Consider the following 26,572-nt stretch of genomic DNA (forward strand, 5'->3'; position numbering starts at 1 on the left):
TTAAAAAGTCAGATTTTCTGGGGTCTTTTGTTATGGATTTACATTTGTACATAATCAATTACAATTACATAAAGTTATGATGAATTGAAAACCTGGTTCCCCTTTACAGTGTGATCTTTAATTTTTAATTACATTTGTCTTCAATTGTGAGGAAGAAAGCAGGGATCAAGGGACAACTTCTCCTTCCGTCATGTGGATTCTAGGGATCAAACGGATCATCAGACTAGGCTTGGTGGCAAGTGACTACCCACACAGCCATCTCATCAGTCCCTAGAATGTAATCTTAAAATGCTCTAATATTTCAGCAGACACGGAGGTAAGGGTCTGTAATCGCAGAACTTGGGAGGCTATGGTAAGAAACTCAACATTTTAATGCAAATCTTGCTTATATACCAAGACATCATCTTCTTTTTTTTTTTTTTGGAAAGCTATGAACATCACAAAAGGCAGACATTGAGTGGGATGGCTCTGTGTGAACATATTTAAGGCATAAAGGGCTGGGTAATGGAGACCCAGGCTTCCATTTTGTACTGTGTTCTCACATTAACTCTTATGTCCAGCTCTAGCCCAGACACCTTTCCAGTGCCCAAGAACTGCTGGCTTTGCTGCCTGGGTAAGAAAGGACACAGGCATTGACCTCTAAGACTCAGATCTTTAGCGTTCTCCTTTCAGGAACTAAATGGGTACTGATGTCTCTTGAGATCACCTGGTAGCCAAGAAGAGTCAAAGGCCCAGAAAGGCATAAAGATTGCTGCCTGGGTTCTAAGATGGCGGCCACTGAAGAGGGGTCCCTGCATTCTGTCAACCCTCCATCTAACCAGGTTTCATGTGACCCTGCTAACAAGCTCACTGCAGTTATTCCCATCATCTTGGTACCTATAGAACCAAGTTCATGGTGGTTAAGGTTTACACAGGCTCTTTTATGTTCTGGATGAAGAAGAAGATAAGTGCAATACCCACCCATCCACATGGTGCCAGATACAGCCCCTACTGTCTAGTGTTGATAATTCCTCAGTATCTTCTATTTAAAATCCACTAAATTATGTTCAGCTGTCTTCCAATTTAGGAAGACAATTTAGGACGCTTTTGCTTCTCAGCAGAGTATTCCAAAGCTGCTTTGTGTTGCTGTGGTGTTTCCATAGCAAAATTCTTCTCATCTGTTAGGGTAGGTTTGGGGGTCTGCTGTCCCTCTTTTGAGTGAAAAGATGAGGCATTTGCAGAGGAATTCTTCACTGTCAGGTACAAATGGTGGGACTGAAAGTGGTGGATCATGAGATAAGTTGGTTCAGATATAAAACAAAGTGGACATGAAGCAGCGTAAGAACTGTGTTCTTAGAATTTGGCCTTTCTTCAGCAATGAATGTTTACTTGACTTAATTGGAACATTTTCACCATCAAAGCAAAATCAAGCAGAAGTTATGTAGTTTTCTCATGATCTCTTTGTCCTCCCCTATTAACAATAGCCCCATCTGAGCAGTGTGACTGTGACAATAAAGAAACGACACTGATAGGTTGCTTCTACCTGACATGGTATTTCTTAAGGGCTTCATTTTATATACATAGCAAATAAAATGTGGAAGCTAAACAATAACTCTCCACAAAATACCATAGTCCATCATTTAAACTCAAAGTCTTCTACAGTCAAACATCTTCAACTCACATCCTAGAAAAAGAAAATTTAAATTTGAACAAAACCTTATAATCAAGATTCCACCACTTCCTCTCCTGACCAAAAGAAAGGGGTGGTACTCTCCAAGGAAACTCAATAGTTTCTCTTCTTCTCCTCCTCCCCCCAGTTCTCCTCTTCCTCCTCCTCCTCATCGTCATCTAGCCAATCTCACCATTATATACAATATTTCCAAATCTGGTCTTTGTTGAAATTTGGAGTGAGTGAACACCACCTTTTTCCAAACACCTCCCCATCCTCTGTGCAATCCCAGTAGATCATGTGTCTGAACCAGAAGGGAAAGGCACATTGAGCATAGTCTGTAAGAGAAAGAGTCATTGGGAAGAGAAACACTTTCTTCCTTGCAGCAAATGCACACACACACACACACACACACACACATAAACATACACATGCACACACACATAAACATACACAGACATACACCATACATATATACATACATACATACATACATACATACATATACAGACACACATACATACATACAAACACACACAATTCTATAAAGCTGCTCTTCCTTAGTACACCAATAGCTTAAGAAAATTAGATTGGTACTACCCTGCAATCCACTTCTTTTATGTTCTACTAGTAATTTTCTTATAAAGGTGATGGAGTCAAAACATTTCTAATACATCTTTGATTATATGTGATTTTTATGCTATCAGAAATTATGCATCTCAGGGACTGGTAAGACATCTCAGTAAGTAAAGTCTTCACTGTGCAAGCATGAGGACCCAAGTTCAGATTCCCAGGACTCAAATAAAAAATCAAGCATAGTATTACATGCTTCTAATCTCAACAGTGTGAAGTTAAAAACAGGTGGATCCCTTGGACTTCCTGACCAGGTAGTTTTAATAAATTAGTGAGCTCCAGATTTAATAAGAGACCCTGTCTCAAAAAAAGATTAATAATAGTAAGGTAGAGAGTAATAGAAGGAGACACATGACATTGGCCTCCACACACTTACGGGTACACACATACTAACACATACAGCATATCATTCACACACGACATCACCAAAGAAGTTGTGTATCTCTGATTTTCACTTAAGAATTTGCTCTGGATTCTGAGTTCTTGCCTATCACATGAAATTATCACCAAGACAAGGGATGGCATTCTCACCTGTGGAGTTTAGAGTCAAGACTCTCACCTGAGAGAGAACAGTACTTCCAGTAACCTTGAAAAGTCTTGTTCAAAGAACACCACTTGTGTTTTGCATTGAAAGTGATGCAGTCATAGAATATTTCATTTCTATACCAGAATGGAAAGACACATTCACCATCTAAAAGAAAACAAAAATCCTTTATCTGTCATTCGTGAGTGTGTTGGTAGTATTTTTTTAATTAACTAAATGAGACATCTGTATCAACCTACCATACACATACACACAAGGCTCAGAGAACATCTCAGAAAGGGGGTGGGAAGAATGTAAGGACAGGAGGATAGGAAGGAGATCAGAGACACAGTGTCTTCTAGACATAGTGTGGCCATCACTCTCATGAACTCACTGCAGCTATGGGGACCTGCCTAAGATCAAACCAACAAGATGAGTCAATATGCCAGCCTGCATCACTAATTGTACTCAGAGTTACCAAAAAAGGAAAAAATGGAGAGGATATGAAAGAAGCAAGGGGTGTTAGGGACATTAGGGGATTGGAGCAGGGTCTTAAAGACGGACATGGTCAAAATACATTGTTTACATATTTGAAATTGCTGAAGAATTAGTATAAACTATTCTATATATATAACATATATAACAATATATATTGTCTATATATAACACATTTTAGTTAAAATAGAATTATTCCCCCTTCTTTTAAATGTATCAGATTTATATTTTTATATTTTTTAAAAACTATTCTATTTTAAAATTATTAAGTGAGTCTTTCCAAGACTGAAGAAATGTCTCAGTGGTTAAGAGCACATACACAAGAAGATCCATGTTCAATCCCCAGCACCCCAGTGAGGCAACTCACACAATTCCTGTAACTCAAGCTCCAGGGGGATGCCTATACCTCTGGCCTGCACCGGTGCTTGCACTCCCATGAACACACCAAAATAGAGACACAGGCACATACATACCAAAAACTGAAAGTAACTCTTAAAAAAAGAAGATGAGCTTCTCCTCCAAATCCCTGACCTCTGAGATCAAAACCACTATCAGAACTGTGAATGCCATTGTGGAAAAAATGATAAATTCCTAGATTCCACATGTTTAAAAACACATTACTTATTTGACTCTGACTAGGTTGATGCCGTGTTTTTATATTGAAATATCTACACTATGGTTAGACAGATGATTATAAAATAAAGTGTTTTTCTATCTTTACTGTTTTGTTCACAATATCACAAATTATTATTGGTTGGTTTTTATATGAATTTTAAAATCCGGGATTCTCTATGAAAATGGTAGAAGTTTAAAAGTATGCATTTTTAGTGTTGGTAAGACGTCATGGTGGCATAGTTCGTATATTGTCTGTTTACAAGGGTCATACATGATGTTTTATGAAAAAAACAGGGGGAAAAGAAAAAAATTTACGAGAAGAAGAATCATCAATGTTCCCATTTTATGGGATCAGAAGAGAACACAAAGGCACTGGAGTGTGGTTTAGTGGTTAAGAGCACTGACTGCTCTTCCAGAGGACCTGGGTCCAGTTACCAGTACCCACATGGCTGCTTACAACCATTTGTAACTTCAATTCCAGGGAATTTGATGCCCTCTTCTGGCCTGTCCATGCACTAGGTATGCATATAGTGAACAGGTGGACATACAGACAGGTAAAACACCCATACATATAAAGTAAAAATAAAGAGAAAGAAGTAAAACACCCATACATATAAAGTAAAAATAAAGAGAAAGAAGTAAAACACCCATACATATAAAGTAAAAGAGAAAGAGAAAGAACATACATTAATAACAAAAAATTTCTGATCAACTTACCTTCTGTCTCTGGCTTTCTAACGACAGAATCTGAGAGACAAAATTTAAGTAAAGTTCATTTCAATCTTAGGCTTTAAAATAGACTCTTGTAGCAAATGGCATTAATAGCTATGTTAGTCTGAGGAAAAGCAACATTTGGCATGAGGATATGTTGGGGATAGTACACGTGTACTATTTTTCAGACCCAGTTTTATCTACCTAAATGATTTACTTTATTGAACTCCTACATATTTTTCATTCCTAGGAACTGAACCTGGGGCCTTGTGCACACTGGACAAGCAATAAGCCATGCTCCCAGTCCCTCACTGAGGGACTCTAGGTAGGTGATCTACCAACTGAGCCACACCCTCACTGGGGGATTCTAGGCAGACTCTCTCCTAATCCTATACATCTCTTAATGATTTAAATTCAAAGTACATTTCATCATCAGTGTAAAAGAGAGTACCTTCTCTCTTATCAATGTCTGACTGGTTATTAACATTAATTATCCAGAAAATATGTTTACAATATATTTATTTTATATAGGTCACAAAGACAGATTCTAATAATTTTTACCAACTTTTCAAGTAGCCTATTATTTTATATAGGTTTATAGGTTATTTCTCTTTCATAATACCAAATAAATTAGAAGTCCCCTCTCCAGTCAAGTTAACTAGTATCGTTGGCAATAGTTAATCCCATATGTATAATGTTTAGTTGGAATAGCACTCCAATTAAGAATGCCATTGACAGCAGTTAATTCGGAAAAACACAACGGGCCAAAGTGCAGAGAATAGGAACTTATGGAGTGTTCGACCATGAATAGAACATCCATATTATACGCACTACCCCTGGGCTCAGGGAACATTATGAAAGAGGAGTAGATAGGTTGTAACAGTCAAAGAGCATGTAGGACCAAATCAAGGCTTCTGTGGGTACCAGCAGACACACACACACTTGCTCGCACGCACGCACATACAATTAAAAGTAAAATAATTCTTCCTAAAAATAGTAAATTAAAGTCAGTAAGGGAATTTTAAAGAAAAACATGTTTTATAGTACGTTCAGCTGTTATCAAAAATGACCATATGAAGAGACACAAAAAAGTTCTACTTCAATATTTTCTTAAGTAGTCAGTCTTTGAGAAAAGAAAATAAAAGTTTGACGTGTTCATAATGATATATTTGATCACTTAAAAATAGTGAAAAAATCATTGTTCTTTCTATGTTTTATTTTTAATATTTTTATTAATCTCATACATTATATTTTGATCATACTCACTCCACATAGAAGCTCCTTCTGGATCCACACCCCATTCCATACCTACCCAAATTTTTCCCTATATGCTATTGGGTATGTGGCCATCCATTGGAGTGTGGTTGACCTACCTGAGTCAACAGCCTTGAAGAGAAGTAACTCTTTTTCTCCCAGAAACTATCAAGTAGCAATAGCTCCTTAGTGAAGGGTGGGACTTCCTGCCCACCACTCCTAATAACTCCTCACTACACTCATAGATTTTAGTCTTCCTTGGAGAAGCTTCTTTTTGTTATTACTGGCATTTAACAGACACCCACAACTTGTCAACATGCAGAGAACAAGACTCTGTGAGATTTTCAACATTATAAATGGGACATCTACACCACACTTCTTCCTCCCCAGGCTCAGGGATCACCATGAATGAGGGAGTAGAAATATTGTCAGAGAAAGTACAGTGGATAAATTTAGGGAAAGAGTGTTTACCAGACATAGCAGGACGGTCGCACATTTGAATTCACAGCAATTTTGACAGCACACACAGGACCCACGCAAGCTCAAGCCATACAAAATCCTCAACTATTTTTAAAAGGAACTTACTTTGCCTTGTATATACACATAAAGTAGTATTTCATCTTTTAAGAATATGGACTATCCACTTGTCACATATTTTTCACAACTTCTAATAAAAGGTTTTGAAGCAAACTCACCCATGGTTGGTGCATAATAATCTGAAAGACACAATTGGGAACAAATATTTATTTCAATAAATTTAACACTTAAAATGAAAAAAAAGATCTCACCAAATTCAGTTGTTGTGAAAAATGTAGTTTGCAGATCATTGTTTAAACAGGAGAAGAGAGTATCCTTGTGACTTGGACTCTAATCCAATGGTCTTAGAAGTCAGTGCAGAGATGAGCTTTGACTCCAGTGCCCAGGCTGCCTGAAGTTGTGCTAATGTCCATGAACTGTGGTGCTACTGGAGGCTATGTTGATGTCCATGAACTGTGCTGCCACCAAAAACCATGCTGGCGTCTGTGGACCATGCTGCCATCGGGTATCATGTTGGTGTCAAAGACCACGCATTCAGTAACGGAGGGCCGTGTTGATGTTTGCAGCCCATGTTATCACTGAAAGCCATGAATGAGGATGTCCATGGTTTGTGTTGTCCCCTGAATCTATGTTGATGTCTATGGCCTGTGCTGTAGCCAGAAACCATGTGGAAGGCAATGATCCAGGCTGCCGCTGACTATAAGGGGCAAAAAAGCTTTTTGCTGTGGTATAGATAACTGGAGTCTCACAGTAAAAATGAGAGGCATAGAAGGCTTCAGTGACAATCCCTCTCCTCTACCCTTTCACCCCCTAAAGGAGAAACAGTCTAGACCAGAAGCTTTTAAAGAAAATGCTTAAAAAAAGAAAAAAAGAAAAATAAGAAAATTTTGAAAATTGTGAAGTGTAGCTCTTTGCAGTTGATGGCTTCTGGTAGGTGTTGGAAGGGGAAAGGACTCAGTCTTTCTTAAGGGGATGACTACTAAGTGAATATATTGGCAACACAAATTAGACTTAGTATTTTTTTCTTCTTTATTTTTTCTGCTTCTTGTTTAGTTTTGAGGGGGGGTTATAAGGTGTTGGGGCAGGGGTGTCCTGGTAGGACTTGGAAGTGAATGTGATCAGGGTACCTTACATAAAATTTCCAAATAATCAATAAAAATATTATGTTTTAGAAAAATAATGGAGTTTTGGTCTCCCAGGTCATTGCATGAGTTGTCTTCCTTTCCTGATGTTCCAAATATTGCTGCAGGATCTGGACTCTACACAGCTGAGGGCCCAGAAGTTTATCTGTGCCCATGGCTGTAACCACAGCCTTCAATTAATAGATAGGTTTGACTGGACCTAAAGTTGGTATTCTGACTGCAGCAGATTCATAGAACCCACAGGGTGACCGACATTTTGACATCACCTAATCAACTTGGTGCTGAGTATCCAGCTTCACCCTTGGTTCTGTTGGCACACAGCCAAAATGGGATAACTTCAATTATCCATTTGATAATCAATACTATGTTTCAACAACCCCCTAGCTGAACTACATGTAGATATTCCTCTAATAAGAATGAGAGAAAACAGAACATCCCAACAGGCTTGGGAGAAGTGAAAACCAACACACTGTAAGAAACATGTAAAACATGACAAATCAACACACAAACAAACACAACACAACCTCCACTTGTGACCTACCAAGCAACTCACCTATAAGGCAATCCAAAGTTACAGAAATTAAAAAGAGAAATGGCTTTAGGAAGAGTAATTTTGGAGGTGTTCCCTATGACTAACATCCAAATATAAGCAATAGAAGGGTTGAAACAAGAAAACATAGGATACTGAGTGCTCAGCCCTAAATGGGACATTCATATCAAGTCCCTCTATCCAGGGCTTGGAGAATGGTGCAGAAGAGGGAGCAGGAAAAAAAAAGTAAGATCCAAAGTGTGGGAAGAGGTGTTGTGAAATTCTACCCTTTAGACATTGCAGGACTGGCACACTAATGAACTCATGACAGCTGTGTTTATCTTGCACAAGATCAATAGAGCCAAAGTTCCAGCATAAATGAGGGAGATGATCTCTCCAGGTCCATGCCTTACTGGAAAGTTGTGGGCATTCACAAGATATTGGGGGTGTGGCTACTGATAGGATTGTAATGCCTCAGTGGATAGCCACATCCATATATTCTTGGGTGCCATTAACTAGACTTACTGGGTTTATTTTTTTAAAAAAGGTTGAGGATGGGACATGTTGGAGGAAATTGAAGGGAGAAATAAGGGTATCTATATAATCATATTTTATTATATGTGTATATGTATAAAATTCTTAAATCAATAAAAAATTAATAAAAATAGAATAAATAGAAAGCAAGTGAGGTTACCATTTGCTAGCTTTTGATTCTATATTTTGCTCCCAAAAATAATAATAATTTCAACCCTGGAATAAGATCACTCAAACTAACCCTCTGTGAGGTGTTTCCAACTCAGTAACTTCTTCTCCAGGCTATGATCGTAAATGGTTTCAGCATGTACTGCTCAAGGTCTGTGTCTTCTGTCTTCCCACATGCCTGTTCAATCATTGACTGAGGATATCTGTGACATTTACTTTTTCTCACCCCAAAGCCTACCAACCTATCACTGCCACAATGCTAAAACTTAATTATTTGCATTGTCTGATTTCTCTGAAAGCAAAACACCTCTAACTTCTGATGACATTCTATCATCTTCAGACTGACTGTGGTGGAAACATGATCATTACAGCCCACACTGACTACCATGAGCATCACAAGTTTTCAGGATGCACTTCAGGGGCTCAGACAAAATCCCCACAGGTACTTAGCAGGTAAAGGTGCTTACCACCAAGACAAGTTTAAGGATCTGAGTTAGATCCCTAGCACCCACATAGAGAAAGAGAAGACTCTGCTCTCACAAACTGCCCTCTGATCACCAACCACATAGGCACTGTGATAAGCTACACACACACACACACACACACACACACACACACACACAGTATAAAACAAAATTGAGGTGACAACTGGAGAGATATGTCAGTGGTGAAGAGTACCTGCTGCTCTTGCAGAGAGAAAACTTGGGTTCATTTCTCAGGTGTCACATGTCAACTCATAACCACCTGTAACTCCAGTTCCAGGGCATCTCTTCAACCCTCCATGGTCACCAGGCATGCACATGGTACATGTATATTCACAGAGGTAAAAATGCTCATTTTTGGACAAAAAGACATTGATAGGGTCCCTTATAATTCTAGGAAGCAAATGTTCATGAACTGTCTAAAAGAAGAACATGAATAAACAACAGACAGATGACCAAAACTAAAGCAAGACTATGTCATTCTAAGTAGAGGCTAACACATCCAGGATGCATGGGATATCCATCTAAATAGCAGTGATATAATAATAATACATATAGTGAAAAGATGTTAGCCCCTTCAGAGGTCAGACAGTGAGTGTGGAGAGGTCTTAGGAACATCTTATCAGTTTCCTAGATATGTACTGTGTATAGTGTACATGGTAAAAGAGAGACCTGGGCAGGCAAGGTGTCTCAGAGGAAAAAGGTGCTTGCTGCCAAAGTCTGATGACCTGAGTTTGATCCCTGGAATCCATATGGTGGAGGGAGGAAACAGACTCCTACAAGTTGTCCTTTGACTTGCACATGCATAGTGTGCATGCACATACACAAATAAATAAGCATTTAATTTTTAAAATAAAGACACACAGCTAAGGCAAAAAGTGTTATCTTCCAATGATCAAAAAATAGAAATTCCAGCTAATGGAAAAGCGGTCATACAATAAGAATCTCTTCTTCCTCTTTTCTCTTTCATTTTTAAACACTTATCCATTCTGGCCTTTAGCTATTTTAAACCATGCCGAGGAGTACTTAAATGAGCATATGCTCTCAGTCACTCCATAAAAATCAGAATGCCCAGTTCTTCACAGTCCTCACAATACTAAGACATGAACCAGAATAAAGTCCCTCTGTAAATAGCTATTTCAGAGTCACTCAAGACAACACAACTTAGATAATGAAATAAAATAGGTTTTACAGAATTAAGTCTCATTTTTCTCCTTCTGTAGGCATTTAAAACATATAGAAAAGAAAATTTGTTCTGTAACGTGACATCTGGCTTTCCCCCTTATTAGTTCAGTCTTGCTAGTTTTGAGCCTTTTTGGTGGATCATGTTTTCTATACTTTTAAAAAAACTGGGCAATAAAGAACTTGCCCTTTTATTTCTTAAGACACACAAAATCAGGGCGGCCTCTCCCATATAGGATGTCTCAGAATTTGTTACAAATTGTATTGAAGTATGCAGCTACTTCATTAAAACTCGCCCCCAGCCACATTCACTCCCGTGCCTCACCTTCCTCTTGAAGACTGAATAGACTGTGGAGCAGGCAGATGGAAACCAATAGGATACCCACGGGTTGGATCATGTTTCTCATGTCAGAAAATGGTTAATAAACCTGGCTTACTCTAAAGATCTTGCAGACCTCGGATCCAGTCACAGCCTCTGTCTCTTCCTGGTCCCGTCATCTCTCCCCTCCTCCCTCTTCTTCCCACTCTTACATCTCTGAACAGCCCATTTGGCTTCCCATCTCCCCCCTCTCTTCATCTCTCTCTTCCTCCTCCATCTCTTATTTCTCTCCACCTTTTCATCTATTCCCATCTCTTTTTCTAATCATCTGCCCAGCTAATTCCATCTCTAACTCCAGATTGCTTTCATACTGCACAACGTATTGACTAAAATTTATCTTCAAAGGAAACAGAAACATTTTTCAGCAAGGCTACCTTACCTCTTCCTTTGAGAAACTTCACAGATCCTCTGTCTTGTGCCATCTGATGGTCACTGTTTGGGGCACTAGGAACATCATGAGCCAGGCAGTACTGTCATCATGACCCAGGCAGTGCCATCACCTGCCAGTACAGGGGAAATCTGTAGACAGAATCCTGACACTGGAAGCAGCAATGGGTAGAGTCTGGGTTGGCTTGTAGAGAGCATTTTTGCCTTTCTACCCAGGAGGGTGGCAGTTCCAAGTGCCTGTGGGATTGTGATGCGGTGAAGAGGACCAGGGGACTCGGCTCTGAATTCCTAACTTCCATGAGTTCACTTATACTTCTAATGAAAGATGAAAAAGATAAAGAGCTCTGCCAAAACATAAGTGCCAGAAAGTCAAGGCTAGAGTCTGAGAGCCTATCCTTTCACACTTTTCTTAGAGAAAAAAACAAAAAAACAAAAAAACAAAAAAAAAAACAAAAAAAACTGATTGGTTGGTTGCTTGATTGGTTGATTGGTTAGGTTTTTGAGACAGGGTCTCACACAGCCCAGGTTGACCTCAAACACTCAGTGTAGCTGAAATAGATCTTTAACTCCTGATCTTCCTGCTCCAGAGTGCTGGAATTATAGGCATGTGCCACCAAGCCCAGCTTCTGCAATCATTTTATTAAGAAATAATTATTGTATCCATTAATGTGATATAATTTGAAGTTGTTGCATATTTTTAAAGTGTGGGTGGTGATATCAAGTTAACCAAGAAATCTATCACCTCCAAAATGTAACTTTTTTGTGAGCAAAGTACTGAAAGTTTTTTAATGTAATGACTTTATGTTTGAAAGTAACAAGGCACATCTTTATTGTTTTACCTTTGAAAGTGATCTCAGGGACTGAAGAGATGGCTCAGCAGTTAAGAACCCTAGCTTCTCTTCCAGAGGACCTGGGTTCAATTCCCAGCACCCACATTGCAGCTCACACCTGTCTGTAACTTCAGTTCCAGGGTATCTGACAACTTCACACATGCATACCTGCAGGCAAAACACCAATGCACATAAAATTTTTTCATTATATTTAAAATTGTCAAAGAAGAAAGTGATCTCAGAAGACATCTGAGAAATTTTAGGAAATGTTTTTCTTTTTTCCCCCTTTTATTAAAAAGACTATTTTCTCATACAATATATCCTGATTACAGTTTCCCCTCCTTGCATGTCTCCCAGTTCCTCCCCACTTCCAGATCTACTCCCTTTCTGTGTCTCATTAGAAAAAAAGGTTTTTTAAGAGATAATGAAATTTAACAAAATGAAGTATAATAAGATAAAACATAAATCATTACATCAAAACTTGACAATGCAAAACAACAGAAGGAAAAGAACCCTGGGAGAAAGCGCTAGAATCAGAGACATATTTGCTCATACACTCAAGAGAGCCATACAAAACTAAAAGTCATACTATATACACATAGGATCTGGTGCAGACCCATGTCTGCCTTGTGCTTGCTGCTTCAGTATCTCTGAGTTCATATGGGTTCATATCTCTTTGTCCATGTTGATTTAGAGGGTCTTTTTCTCCTGGTGAGCTCTATCATCTCTGGCTCTTCCATTCTGTCCACCTCCTCTGATTCCTGAGCTCTGAGATTTAATGGAGAATTTCTCTGTCTCTCTCTCTCTCTCTCTCTCTCATGTGATGTCTGATTTTGTGTCTCTGTAATTGTTCCCATCTGCTACAGAAGAATGCTTCTCTGATGATGTCTAAATAAGGCACTGATCTATGAGTATTTTATTGTTACTTTTTATTCTTCAGACCAGTAGTATTTGGTTTTATCATAGGTTTCTGGGCTACCTGGTCTCTGGTTCTTGGTTATCCAAGCAGTTCTGGTTATGGGTTCAATCTCGTGGAGTAGATCTTAAGTCAAAGTAAACAATAGTTGGTTACTCCCACACATTTTGTGCCACCAGTGCCCTAGAATATTTGAAAGGTGTGAAAGATTGTAGATCGAAGGATTTGTGACTGATTTGGTACTTACATTTCTCTTTTGGTAGCCTGCAGAGTTATCTCCCCATACCAGAGATACTTGAAGATGGGAGTGAAGGTTCTATGTAGGCACCAATTCAGCTCTCCCTGCTCAATGAGTTGTGTGGGTGTTGTCTTCAGCAATGGGGCTATCTAAATATCTTGCCAAAAAAAAAAAGATGAAAACACATTTCCAGGTGAAAATACATTCACTATTACCAGGGTTGTGGCCTTTCTGTAAATGATGGTATAAGATTTGTCAGGGCCCGTGGGCCCCAACATAGAAACTATTTTCCCTAACTGGACCAGCACAGAGGCACGAGAAAATAATGAGACACAGTTCACACAGTCATAACGGAAGGGCATCTCAGGCTTCATCCATCCTGAAGATCTCCCCGCATTTATTATACAAAACATCTTTTATCCTCCAGGTAAACAAACCAAGGTGGATCCTCACTAATATTCTCTTTCTGGGGAATGCAGAGCTAGGGAAACACCTGTAACTTAGTCACCAGCTTTGGAAAACACCTCTCCACAGGCGATCTACATTTTTAATGAAGGAGAAGGAGCCATACCTCCTGGCCTTTGTTAGGTGGCTAACTTGCTTGTTTGGCAGGATTGCAGCTGCCTAGTGGCCAATGAGCCTGCCTGTAAATTATTTTGTATGAAATATGGGCCCACAACAATTCTACCAGTAGTGGAGAAAGACTGATAGACCTGTCCTGGTCATAACAGAGAGTGTGCCAGGGTTTCCCTCAGTAAAGTCTGTAAGTCACCTTGCAGGGTCTCAGAGAGTTGGCTGTGGGCGAGGGGGTGTCGCAGGGAAGGTTGCCACACAAGTTATTATGTGATTTCTCATGGGATGAGCAAGGGGTGTTCTGTGTATGAGATTTTGCCTGCAGTAGCTCAGAATCCAGTCAAGAGGGTCTCTCATGTCTCAAATAATTCTGAGGAGGTGGTGAATTCTAGACAGGGCCATAAAAATCTCAAGGCACCTTTCAGTTGGACCCTGGTCCTGGTGAAGCATCTCCTGAGGTTGCTTTAATATAGGCACTGGCAGGCCAGAGTTCTGGCCAAGAGGGACACAGGTGGTACTGAGAGCACAGGGGATGCAGATGTTGATGGGGGCATACAAGGGGCATATGAAAGGGGAATTTTCTCCAGTCCCTCAGAACAAAATGGACTTTTCAGGCACTGATCTATTCCAAACAAAAAAAAAAAACACCTAAATTATCATCATAATCTTCTAGTTTTACTTGAGACAAGCCTCTCACCATTCTGTGCAAGTGGCAACCACATCTTGCCAGCAATCAAAGAAGGGAAACTGATCCAGTGCCGAGTCCCCCATGGCATAACTACTCCCTTATCCAGCAATCCCTCAGCAGTCCATCCTAAATGAAGGCCACTCATTTCCCAGAACATTCTGGGTTCGCAGGAGACAGATTAACATGATAGTCTTGTATTCCTTTTTGAAATTATTTACCAAACAATCCTAGGCATTACCATACAATTATTGTGGCATCCTCCCATTTCATCCCACTAGATGGCATTCACATACAAGAGAAAGACAGAAGAGACAAGTACTTCTGGATTGGTTTTCACTGTTCATCCATCTCTCCAAAGCAAGCATTCTCAGGAATACACAGAAGTTAAGTGCTGTGTTCTGTTTCTTTATCAGAGTATTCAAACAGTCCTAGAACATCAGAAGTTGATCAGATCACGTTTCCATTCAGTCAAGTGAGCTAATAAGAACTAAAACAACATGAACCTGAATTTTTACGAGTCTTTGATATAATCCCTGAACTTAGGTTCTGTTGACTTTCAGAGCCTTTGAAATGGTCCCCCAGCGATGAAGAGAGATATTAATGGGAGATATATAGATATAGGAGATAGATAGATAGATAGATAGATAGATAGATAGATAGATAGATAGATAGAGTTATTCTTTTGATCTGGTCCCTTTAAGGGGCAAGCCACGCCCACTCCCAGCCACTTCTGACCTCTCCTTCGCCATCTTAACTCCTTCCTTCTGTTCCCTCTTTTGGCATGTGCACATGTGTCTCCTCTATGTCTGTCTCCATGTCTCTCTGTCTCTCTGTCTCTCTACCTCTTCTTTAAGTAATAAATGTTCATCTTTATATTGAGCCTTATGTTTATTTACTATGTCCTGTAAGCCTTTTATCCACTGCACCTGGTCACCCACCCGCCTGACTCTCCCAGCCGCATGGCTGGTACCAGCCTGTCCTGGATGAGCCCTCTGCCGTTCACCGCAGGGAACCTGCACCGCTCTAGCCGTCTCTGCCTGGACTAGCGGCTGCGGTCACCCTAACATTATATTTTTTAAAGAACAAAAGATAGATAGATAGATAGATAGATAGATAGATAGATAGATAGATAGATAGATAGATAGATAAGAAGTTGAACAAAATATAAAGAGGAGGAAAGAAAGAAATGGGGATGGGGAAGGGAGAAGAGAGTCAGTGAGTGAGAAGAGGGATATGTCTGAGATACAGCAATACCCTAAGACATACAGAAAGACATGAAGGCAAAGCTAGAAATAGATACTGTAGGTAGGCAAGAGAATGACCAAGGTCTCTTATTCTGGAATAATGAATTAACCGAGAACAAGGCATTGGGTTTACCTGTGGTCCCATTTCCCAGCAGTTTAGTGTGGGTCTTTCATAAGTCTTTGCACTTCCTCATCAAAGAAATCTTGCTTGAGACCAAGAGTAATATGTAGTTAGTTCTAATCAGTCAAAGAAGGAATTACAGCCATCTTAAAAGAAATTCTAAGATGTTAGAATTACATTTAAAAGTTAGAATGAAGCTAGTAAGGTAGGTCAAAGAGTAAAAATGTTTGCTGCAAGCCTCATGATCTTAGTTTCATCTCCAGGTGCCACATTGAGAAAAAAGAGAGCCGACTCCTGGAAATTGTCCTCTGACACATGCACCATGCACATAGACACATGCACCATGACAGGAGCACGCACATACAAAATAAGAAAATAAACCCAAAAAGTTAAGTAAAATGTTTAAAAATTAATACACAGCAGGGTATAATGGCATACATCTTTACTCCCAGCCCTGGAAATGCTGAGGCAGGAGACTAACTGTGAGTTCAAGACCAATCAGGACTACACAGTAAGTAAAGAACTAGTCCGGGTAACAAAGAGAGATCCCTGTCTCAAGAAAAAAAATCAGATCTGCAGTCCTCAGGATCACACCTAGCACTGCAATGAAATACCAGATGCAGTCTCCCTTGCCCCCATCCACATCTTCTGTGAATCCCATATGCCATCCTTCCCTGGCCTCTCCTGACATCACTGTATCCCATCAACTAACTCGGACAGACAACCGCTGCTCAACCAAAAGCCTCGCCTGCCAGATGACCAGGTAGGCTGCCTGTAGACCTTCTCCACTCTCTTTGTTCCTCTAGAACTAATCTTCAGGGTGGCTATCTCACCTGGCCTCACCTTCCTGTAGCCATCAACACCAGCAATGAGTCAAACAGGCCAATAAAACAGGCAACATACAGATAACACATTCTCTGAAAATTCAGAGAGGAAGCAGAAACCAAGAAGCAAAACACACACCCAACAAAGATAAACCCAGAAATCAATACCCAGACCTAGAATCACCCCAAACCCAGATGCTTAGATGCCAGCTTAAGACCACAAGCAATAACTGTCAGGGCAATAAGACTGCATCAGGGTCAAGCTATGTTCCACAGCAGTCCCTGAATATTCCACCTTAGCTAAAGCACAAGAAAAAGACCTTAAAACCAACTATATGAATATGATAGCAGTCTTTAAAGAGGAAATTAACAAACCCCTAAAAGAAATCTAGGAAAACACAAATAACTGAAGGAAATTAGTAAATCCCTCAAAGAAAACAAGGAAAACAGAAACAAACCGTTGGAAGAAATGAATGAATCCCTTTTAATAAGCCAAGAAAAAAAAAAAAAACAGTTGAAGGAAACAAGTAAAACTGTTCAAGACCTGAAAATAGAAAGAGAATAAAGAAAACATAGACTGAGGGATACCGGGAATAAAAAATTGTGTCTGTGGGTTCCCCATGCCCATCACTTCCTTGACCTCTCACTCCCCAACCCCCGCACTAGCTTGTACAATCCCTCTTCAGTTCTTCAGCAGGACTTCTGGAGCTTGGTCCAGAGCTTGGCTGTGGATCTTTGCATCTGCTTCCAGCAGTTCGCTGGCTTTTGAGAACTTGTTCCCCATGCTAGATTACCTCCTCCAGCCTTGATGTAGAGGAAGGTGCTTGGTTCTGCCTCAACTTGATGTGTCATGCTTTGTTCAAGTCTGTGGGAGGCCTTCCTCTTTCTAACTGGAGACAGAGGACCAGCGGATGGGAAGGGGATAGATGGGAAGTGTGGGGAGGGAAGAGAAATAGTAGTTGGTATGTAAAATAAATGAAAAAAATGTTAATTAAATGAAAATTTTAAAACATTTAAAAAGGAATAAAGAAAGAATTATGGATCTCAAAATAAGAAACAAAGAAAATTTAGGAATGCAAACAGGAACTGCAGAGAGAGGCAAGCTTCACCAACAGAATTCAAGAGATGGAAGAAAGACTCTCAGGCATTGAGGATATGATAGAAGAAAGGGATATATCAGTCAAATAAAATGTTAAATCTAAAAAATTCCTGACATAAAATCCAGGAAATCTGGGACACTATGAAAAAAAAAAACAAAACCAAACCTAAGAACAATAGGAATAGAGGAAGGAGAAGAATCTCAGCTCAAACAGTTAGAAAATATTTTCAACAAAATCAGAGAAGAAAAGTTGTCTAACCTAAAGGAGATGCCTATAGAGATATAAAAAGAATACAGAACACCAAAAAGATTGACCAAAAAAAGAAAGTCCCCTAGTCACATAATAATCAAAACACTAAACATGCAGAAAAAATATTAAGAGCTACAAGGAAAAAGACCAAGTAACACACAGAGACAAACTTACTAGAACTACACATGACTTCTCAATGGAAACTCTAAAGGCCAGAAGGGCCTGAACAGACATGTGACAGACTCTAAGTAACCACAGATGACAACCAAGACTACTATACCCAGCAAACCTTTCAAATACCATAGGAGAAAATAAGATAATACATAATAAAGTCAAATTTAAACAGTTCCTATTTAAAAATCCAACCCCACAGAAGGTGCTAGAAGGAAAACTCCAAACCCAGAAGGTTAACGATACCCATGAAAACATGAGGAATAAATAATATGGCACCAGTAAAACCAAAAGAAGAGAAACACACAACAACAACAACAACAAAACAACAGCCATTGGTCATTGATATTTCTCAGTATCAATGGTCTCAGTTACTCAATAAAAAGACACAGACTAACAGAATGGATACAAAAACAAGGTCATCTTTCTGCTGTATCCAAGTAACATACTTCAACATCATGGGCAGACATTACCTTAGGGTAAAGGCAAAAGACATTTCAAGTAGATGGACCTACAAGACATATTTTAATATCTATTTTAATATCTAACAAAATAGACTTCAAACTAAAACTAAAATTCCCCAAAGGAGATGGGGAAAGACATTACGTACTCATCAAAGGAAAAATCCACCAAGATGAGATTTCAACTCTTAATATCTATGCCCAAAACACAAGGGCACCCACCCTTATTTTTTAAAAAAAGCACTACTATAAGCTTAAATGGCATGTTGATCTTCACTTACTGAGAGAGACTTCAATCCCCTACCATCACCAATGGACAGGTCATCCAGACAAAAATTAAACAAAGAAATTCTGGAGATAGCTGATGCTATAAACCAAATGACACTAACAGATATTTACAGAACAATTCACATAAACAAAAGAATATACCTTCTTCTCAGAACTTAATTTCTCCAAAATTGACCATATACTCAGACATACAAGACTCAATAGATATAAGGACACTTGCTCAACTATTTTTGTAGTAGCATTATTCATAATTATTAGAACCTGGAAACAACCGAAGAATGGATAAGGAAGTGGTACACCGAGACGATGTAGTACTACACAACTGTAAAAAACAATGACCTCATGAAATTTGCAGGCAAGTAGATAAAATTAGAAAAAAAAAATCATCCTGAGTGAGCTGGCACAGACTCAGAAAGACAAACATGGTATGTACTCACTCAGAGGTGGTTATTAGAAGGGAAGGATAGGATAATCAACCTACAATCCACAGCTCCAGAGAAGCTAGATAACAAGGAGGGCCCAAAGAGGGATGCACGGGCTTCCCTGAAAAGAGGAAATAGAAAAGATCTAGGTAAATGGGAGGTAGGGAGGGGAAGGGATTGAGGGATGGAGGGGTGGAAGGATGGAGGGATAGGAACTAAAGGGAGCAGGCTGGGCAAGTTGGGTGCAGGATGTGGGTGGAGACAGAATGGAGGGAGGGAGGAACAGAGTTATCTTGATGGGGGAGCCATTTTGGAGTTAGGAAGAAACCAGGTACCAGGGAAACCCCCAGGAGCTCACAAGAAGGACCCCAACTAAGACTCCTAGCAATGGTGGAGAGGGTTTCTGAACTGGCCATCTACTGTAAGTGGATTGATGACATCCCTAATTGCCATCATAGAACCTACATCCAGGTACTGAAGAAAGCAGAGACAGAGATCCACAGACAAGGTGAGCTGAGCTCTGAGAGTCTTGCTGAAGAAAAAGAGGAGGGGGGGGGGGAGTCATGACAGGGGAACCCACAAAGATAATTGACCTGAGTTTATGGGAGCTCATAGAAGTTAGATCAACAGTTGGGGAGCCTGAATGGGACCTACCTAGGCCCTCTGCATGTATGTGACAATCATGTAGCTTGGTCTCTTAGTAAGGCTTCTAGCAGTGAAAGCAGGACCCAGGTACTTAGCTAACCTTTGGTAACCTGTTCATCATGCTGGATTACCTGGCCCTGCCTCAATGTAAAGGGATGAGCTCAGTCCTGCCTCAATTTGATATGCCATGCTTTGTGCAAGCCCATGGGAGGCCTATCCTTTCTGAGTGGAGATATAGGAGTGGATGGGGAGGGGATAGATGAGAAAGGGGAGGGGACAGGAGGAGAGGAGGTAGGAGAAACTGGCTGGTATGTTAAAAAAAATGTTACTTAAATTAAAAAATTATTTTTAAATTTTTAAAAAAGACTTAAGAAAATTGAAAGAACTCCCTGCATCCTAACAGACTACCACAGATTAAAGCTGGATGTCAAAAACAACAAAAAGCTTACAAACACATGGAAACTGAAAAACTCTCTACTGAATGAAAAAATGGTTCAAGACAGACATAAAGAAAGAAATTTAAAACTTTCTAGAGTTGAATGAAAATGAACACACAGCTTACCCAATCTTACGGGATGCAGTGAGAAAAGTATGTAGCACTAAGTGCCTAAGGAACAGATCAGAGGGTTTGCACACTAGCAACCTAACAGCACACCTAAAAGCTAAAGAACAAGATAGGAAAAATCACACCCAAAAAGAACAGATGGCAAGAAATAACCAAACCGAGAGCTGAAATCAATAAAATAGAAACGAAGAGAACAATAAAAATAATCAATGAAACAGAGTTGATTCTTTGAGGAAATCAACAAAATAGATAACCCTTATCTGAACTAACTCCAAGATGTAGAGAAAATATTCAGATTAACAAAATCAGGGGGGAAACTGGGGCAACTTAACAGTAGATACCAAATAAATCCAGAGAATCATAAGAATCGTTAAAAACTTGTATTCTACCAAATTGGAAAATCTAAAAGAAATGAATAATTTTCTTGATAGGTACCACTTATCAAATTAAATCAAGATTAGAAAATTTAAATAGAACTATAAACTTAGTGAAATAGAATCAGTCATTAAAAGACTCCCAACACAAACTAGGCCAGGGTCAGACCATTTTAGCACAGAATTCTACCAGCAAATTCTCCTCAAATAATTACACAAAACAGAAACAGAAGGAACATTGTTCAATTCATTTTATGAGGCTATAGTTAACCTGATACCCAAACCATGTAAGTTGGTAGAAACAGGGTGGGAGGTTCTGAAGGAAGGTTCATTTATCTGTGAAGAAACTTGAGGAATGAGGAGAAGCAGAGTGTTTGTATAGTGTGATGCTAAGGAATCCTGCCTGCATCCCAAGGCTTGAAGAAAGGGAGCTGGAATAGATGAGTCCTTCCGACAAAATCCTTGGACTAAGCTCTTCATAGATGCAGGAATGTTTGTACCACCCCTCTATGGTAAGGCTTGATTTCCTAATTCTAGAATGGAGAAAAATGGTGACGTAAAAGAGATCCTCTGAAGATCTCCAAAGACATCTAATTATGTAATACTAGAGACGAGATGAGGGAGAGAGAAAGAAAGAAGAAGGGGATAGGGAGAGAAGAGAGGGGTGAGACAGAGAAGAAAAGAGAGAGGAGAGATAGGAAAGAGAAGAGAGAGGTAAAGAGAGAGGAGAAATGGAAAGAAAAGAGAGGGAGGAGAGAACAGACAGGACAGGAGGAGAGAGAGAAGAGAAAAGATTTTTGTAAGATTTTGAAGACATGGAACAATTTTCTGACAAAGACATTGTGGATGATGTGAGACCCAGGCATGCAGTGACTTTGTTGGAGTCAGAAAGTAACAAAGGTCAAGCAGCCCAGCTCCCGAGCAGGTACTTTTAAGCAGTGTGATACTGCCTGCCTAGGTCTTAGTACATGTGTAGCAACTGTTAATTGGATTTTAATCTTATTTTTCTCCTCACTAAAATTAGAAAAGCAAGTTTTGCCATAGAGGGGTGGTATAAAGATTCACATAAAGGATTAGTGTAAGGTAGAAATGGATTAAGGTTAAAAATGTAACTAAGATAGAGCCATCAGGTTTCTAGGAGGCAAGGATACAAGCATGGAGTTGTAACTGGTAAAGGATCTAGAGGACACAGCAAAAGTCACTTCTCTCCTGTCTCCATAAATGGGAACTGAGGCAGGAGAGGTGGCTCATCAGTTAGAGCACTGATAGCTCTTCCAGTGGCCCTGGGCTCAATTCCCAACACCCACAGGGTGACTCGCAAACATCTGTAACTTCAGTTCCAAGGGATTTGACACTTTTTCTGACCTCTGCAAGCACCAGGCATACATTTGGTGAACACATACATGCAGGCAAAGCACCCATACACATAAAATAAATAAACAAAAAGAGATGGGAACTAATATCTAATTTGTGTGCCCCCTGGCTTTCTCAAAGTATTTTCTTCCAGAATCTTCCTCTTATATCATAAGAACTTGAGGTGGCTTTCTTTTACCTTATTGAAGACTAAGAAAGGTCATATCCATTTCTGACTGTGATTCTTCTTCAGAGTTGTGTATCCTTTTTCTTACTCTACAACAAATCGATCCCCCAAGGCTTGGGACAAAATTTTCTCTACTTATTTAAGGACTTCGTGCTCAGAGATGAACTTAACATTTGCCCATGTTCCAGGGGTGGTTGTTTGGCTACCAAAGTTCATCTCAGTTTAATGCTTGTCAGGAACACCAATATTTTGTATTAACATCCGAAACCCAATATAAGTAGATTCATGAGCATTCAAAACCATCAGTAGATTTCAATCCTTCAACATTGTTTACCATTTGCAAAATCTTGTGTTGACACAAAATCTCTTTTGTTACATAAAATGGCTAGTAGGTAGGAGAAGCATCACAGAGAAAAGTAAATGCAAGCATCCTGTCTCATAGGAAACCTTGGCTTGTGCAAAAATCAGTCAAATGCATGACTCTGTTGCACACATCAGCTCTCACCAATGGTGGTAACCTGAACAGTCAAAATTCCAACATGGATGAGGAAGGATACCCCAAAGCAGTGTGATTCCCTTGGCATAGGAGGAATTGACAGTGGATGGTGGCTAAGGGAGAGAGAGTGACTCCCCTTTGGGAACTTGTTTCCAGCAGGTCGTTCATGCTCCTCTGAGTGGCCCCACACTCATGTGTGGAAAGCAATAATTGAATGTGGGTGTTGGTATTAATAACAACACAGACAAGATAAAGCTGAGAGGGTGACAGCATGAAGGCATTAGGACTTAGAGGGAGATAATAGTCAACGGATATGATCAGAATATTAGGTATAAATATATGTAATTCTCAACAAATGAATAAAAATATCATTTTTTTAAAAAATCAGATAAAGGCCAGCACACCTTGGACAGGCTAAAGGAAAGAGAAACAAGAAATGAGCTGGAAGACAGAAAGACGGTTCATCGGGCACAGGCGCCTGCACAAACCTAGTGACCTGTGTTCAAACTGGACAAAGGTGGATGACAAGAATGCCAGAGGATTGTCTTCTGACCTCCACTTGTGCACCATGGGTGCACATGCACACGTGAACACACACAGAGACACACAATATTAAAAAAGAAAGGAAGAAATTAGTTTCAAGGAGAAGATCACTGTATGGACCATAGACTGGTTTGTAAATTATTTTAAATTAAAATCCCCATTTTAGTCCCTTTATCAGCTTCCAGTTGTATTTAGAATACAAGGAACACTCTGCAGGCAACTGTCCATCCTCCACACCAAGCATCCCTCCAGTTCTGTTCTTTGCTCATGGGTTAAGTCCTTTGAACACATCTGGCTCTTCCCCATCTAATAACCTGTTTTTCCTAATAGATAAGTCCCCTCCTTCCTCTACATATGTTTTTATCTGTTTTATTTTCTCTTCCTTCTGTGCTCCCAGATTTCAGTTTGTATATAGTATACTCAGGGAAACCTCTCAGTCGAAAGTAAATGTGCCCTAGTTATTTCTCTGTCTTCTGATTGTAGGCCCATATTTCTATATGGTGTGGCAGCCAGGCTCTAAAGTCATAGTCAATACCTGAGGGTGGTCATGTGGCCTACCAGACAGGCCTTCGCAACCTAACAAAAGGTCAGGATGTTGTTGCTCCTTTCTTTGTAATTTGGAGGATGCCTGATAGAGATGCTGATTCAAGCCTACGTGACAGCTAGCATGCAGAGCACACAGGTAGTTTTGAACGTGGCAAAAAGCCATTCACCTGGTTACCTAGGAGACAGAATGCTAATGTATTCCCCCTAAATTAAGTTTTGGTATAAAGACTGTTTGGAGAATAAATGAGAGGAATTCTTCAGGATGTGAACTCAGGATTTCATGAGGGATCTCTGAGAATCTCCCTCCCGCTAAAGCCATGAGTCTGAGCTTCACGCCAGTCCAGAGAGATAGTTTATGTTGGAGTCTGGTCGAGAAAAATAATTTATGGTCCGGGCTAGCACCAGACCCCAACACATTTTCATGTCCATGATCAACCAAGAGCATGTATTTACTTGTGCTTTATTCCCCTCCTGTATAGATTTTTCAGAACACCTACTCCTTGCACCCATTACATTAGAAGAGTTCAACAACAACAACAAAAAATTGCTTCTGGGATTGTATTTAAGAATATATATGAGTCGGTTGGTAATGACGCACACCTTTAATCCCAGCACTCAGGAGGCAGAGGCAGGCGGATCTCTGTGAGGTCAAGACCAGCCTGGTATAGAGACTGAGTTCCAGGACAGCCAAGGCTGTTACACAAAGAAACCCTGTCTCGAAAAAGAAAGTGTGTGTGTGTGTGTGTGTGTGTGTGTGTGTGTGTGTGCATGTGTGCATGTGTGCGTGTGCGTGCATGCGCGCGTGCGCACACGCACACACACACACACACTTGGCAAAAATAAAAAATAAAAAAAACATGAATTTGAAGGAGAGCAAGGAAGGATAAATGGGATTGGAGAAATGAAAAGGAAGTGGGAAATTATGTAACTTTTATAACCTAATAAAATGAAAGAAGTAACATGAGGAACAGGTTCCCAAAAGTCAGCTAAGCACAAGGGACAGGTCCTGATCCCACTACTGGGAGCCCTACAAAGAGACCAAGCTACACAACTGCCACACACAGGCAGAGGGCCTAGGTCTGAACCATGCAGGCTTCCTAACTGTTGATCCAGAATCCATGAGCTCCCATGAGCTCAGATACACTCTCTCTGTGGGTCCCCTGTCATGACCTCCCTGGATAGTACAATCCTTCCTTCGTTTCTTCAGCAAGACTCCCAGAGCTCAGCCCAGTGCTTGGCTATGGATCTCTGCATCTGCTTCCATCAGTTACTGGATAGAGTATCTCTGACGACAATTAGAGTAGTCATCAGTCTGATTACAGTAGAGGGGAGGAGCTCAGTCCTTCTTCAACTTTATGTGCCATGCTTTGCTCAAGCATGCGCCTTTCTGGATGGAGACAGAGGAGGAGTGAATGGGGAGGCGGGTAGATGGAAAGGGGGAACAAAGAAGAAGAGAAGGAAAGGGGAAACTACAGTCGGTGTGTAAAATAAATAAAAAATGCTGTTTAAATAAAATTTTAAAATCAAAATAAGACAAAAATTAATTTTTAATTTTTTTTTAAATTTGCTTCTGAATGAATACATAAAAGCATGCATTAAGGAGGCCCTAGTAAGAGCTGGCCATAGTGGCACAAGCCTTTAATCCCAGCACTCAGGAGACAAAGGCAGGTGGATCTCTGTGAGTTCAAGGCCAATCTAGTCTGCAGAGTGAGTTTCAGGACAGCCAGAACCAGAACTGCATAGTGAAACCCTGTCTCAGAAAAAACAAAGGGAAAGAAAGAGAGACCTTCATAAGGGTTGAGAATATAACTTGGTGTTGAAACACTTGCCTAGAATCCACTAGTGAGAGAGTGAGGTGTGACTTGAAGGCAGAATAATTGTCTAGCATATATGAGATCCTAAATTTAACCTCCCCCCCAAATAATCCCATCAGCAACCTATAGAGAACAGATGAGACAGCAAGACGATGGGAGCTCTAGATACCCAAAACCTACACAAAGGTGGAGATATCCAACCCCACTAAAGTTGTATTTTGACATCCACATGTGTGCCATCACACACAATAATAATAATTATTGTTATTATTAACAATTGTTGATATTATATTATTGCTAATAATAAGTCTCATTAATTATTATTGTTAATATTATACTATTATTAATAACCATAAATATTACCATTAATCATATAATTATTTTGTTGTTAATAATAGCAGTTATTATTATTATAAGTAATTTTTTGTATTTTTAAGACAGAGTATCTCTATGTAGCCTTTACTGTCCTGGAACTCAATATGCAGTCTAGGTGGGCCTTTAACTTAAAGAGATACTCTGCCTTTCAAGTGCTGAGATTAAAGGCATGTGTCACCATGCCCATCTACTAAGCAAAGTTTTTTTAAAAAAATAAATAAATAAATTCAATATAAACTGAACAAGTTGGGGGTCACAAGTAGAAATGGTAGCTAAGCCTCAAGTCAAACCCAGACCACTCATCGCCAACTCTTGGAGTCTCATGCTGCT

At 39.8% G+C, this 26,572-nt stretch overlaps 1 protein-coding gene across 1 annotated transcript; it reads right to left on the bottom strand.

Moving 5' to 3' along the window:
* Window positions 1-1,843: 1,843 nt before the first annotated feature.
* Window positions 1,844-10,955, bottom strand: LOC125396024 (binder of sperm protein homolog 1-like). Its single transcript, XM_048427799.3, has 5 exons — window positions 10,779-10,955; window positions 6,575-6,595; window positions 4,632-4,661; window positions 2,841-2,972; window positions 1,844-1,986 (listed from the first exon to the last, which is right to left on the bottom strand). The coding sequence occupies exons 1-5, from the start codon at window positions 10,858-10,860 to the stop codon at window positions 1,844-1,846; spliced, it is 408 nt and encodes a 135-aa protein (XP_048283756.1). The 5' UTR covers window positions 10,861-10,955.
* Between the last annotated feature and the right edge of the window lie 15,617 nt (window positions 10,956-26,572).

Source organism: Myodes glareolus, chromosome 1 (genome assembly GCF_982192425.1).
Source record: "Myodes glareolus chromosome 1, mMyoGla1.1, whole genome shotgun sequence".
In the NCBI taxonomy this organism is placed as follows: domain Eukaryota; kingdom Metazoa; phylum Chordata; class Mammalia; order Rodentia; family Cricetidae; genus Myodes; species Myodes glareolus.

Excerpts from the sequence above, each read along its gene's own strand:
- LOC125396024 (XM_048427799.3), bottom strand. The coding sequence starts at position 10,860 with ATGAGAAACATGATCCAACCCGTGGGTATCCTATTGGTTTCCATCTGC. Across the intron at positions 4,662-6,574 it reads TTATTATGCACCAACCATGG|ATTCTGTCGTTAGAAAGCCA; the intron begins GTGAGTTTGCTT and ends TTTGTCTCTCAG. Across the intron at positions 2,973-4,631 it reads TAGAAAGCCAGAGACAGAAG|ATGGTGAATGTGTCTTTCCA; the intron begins GTAAGTTGATCA and ends GTTTTCTTTTAG.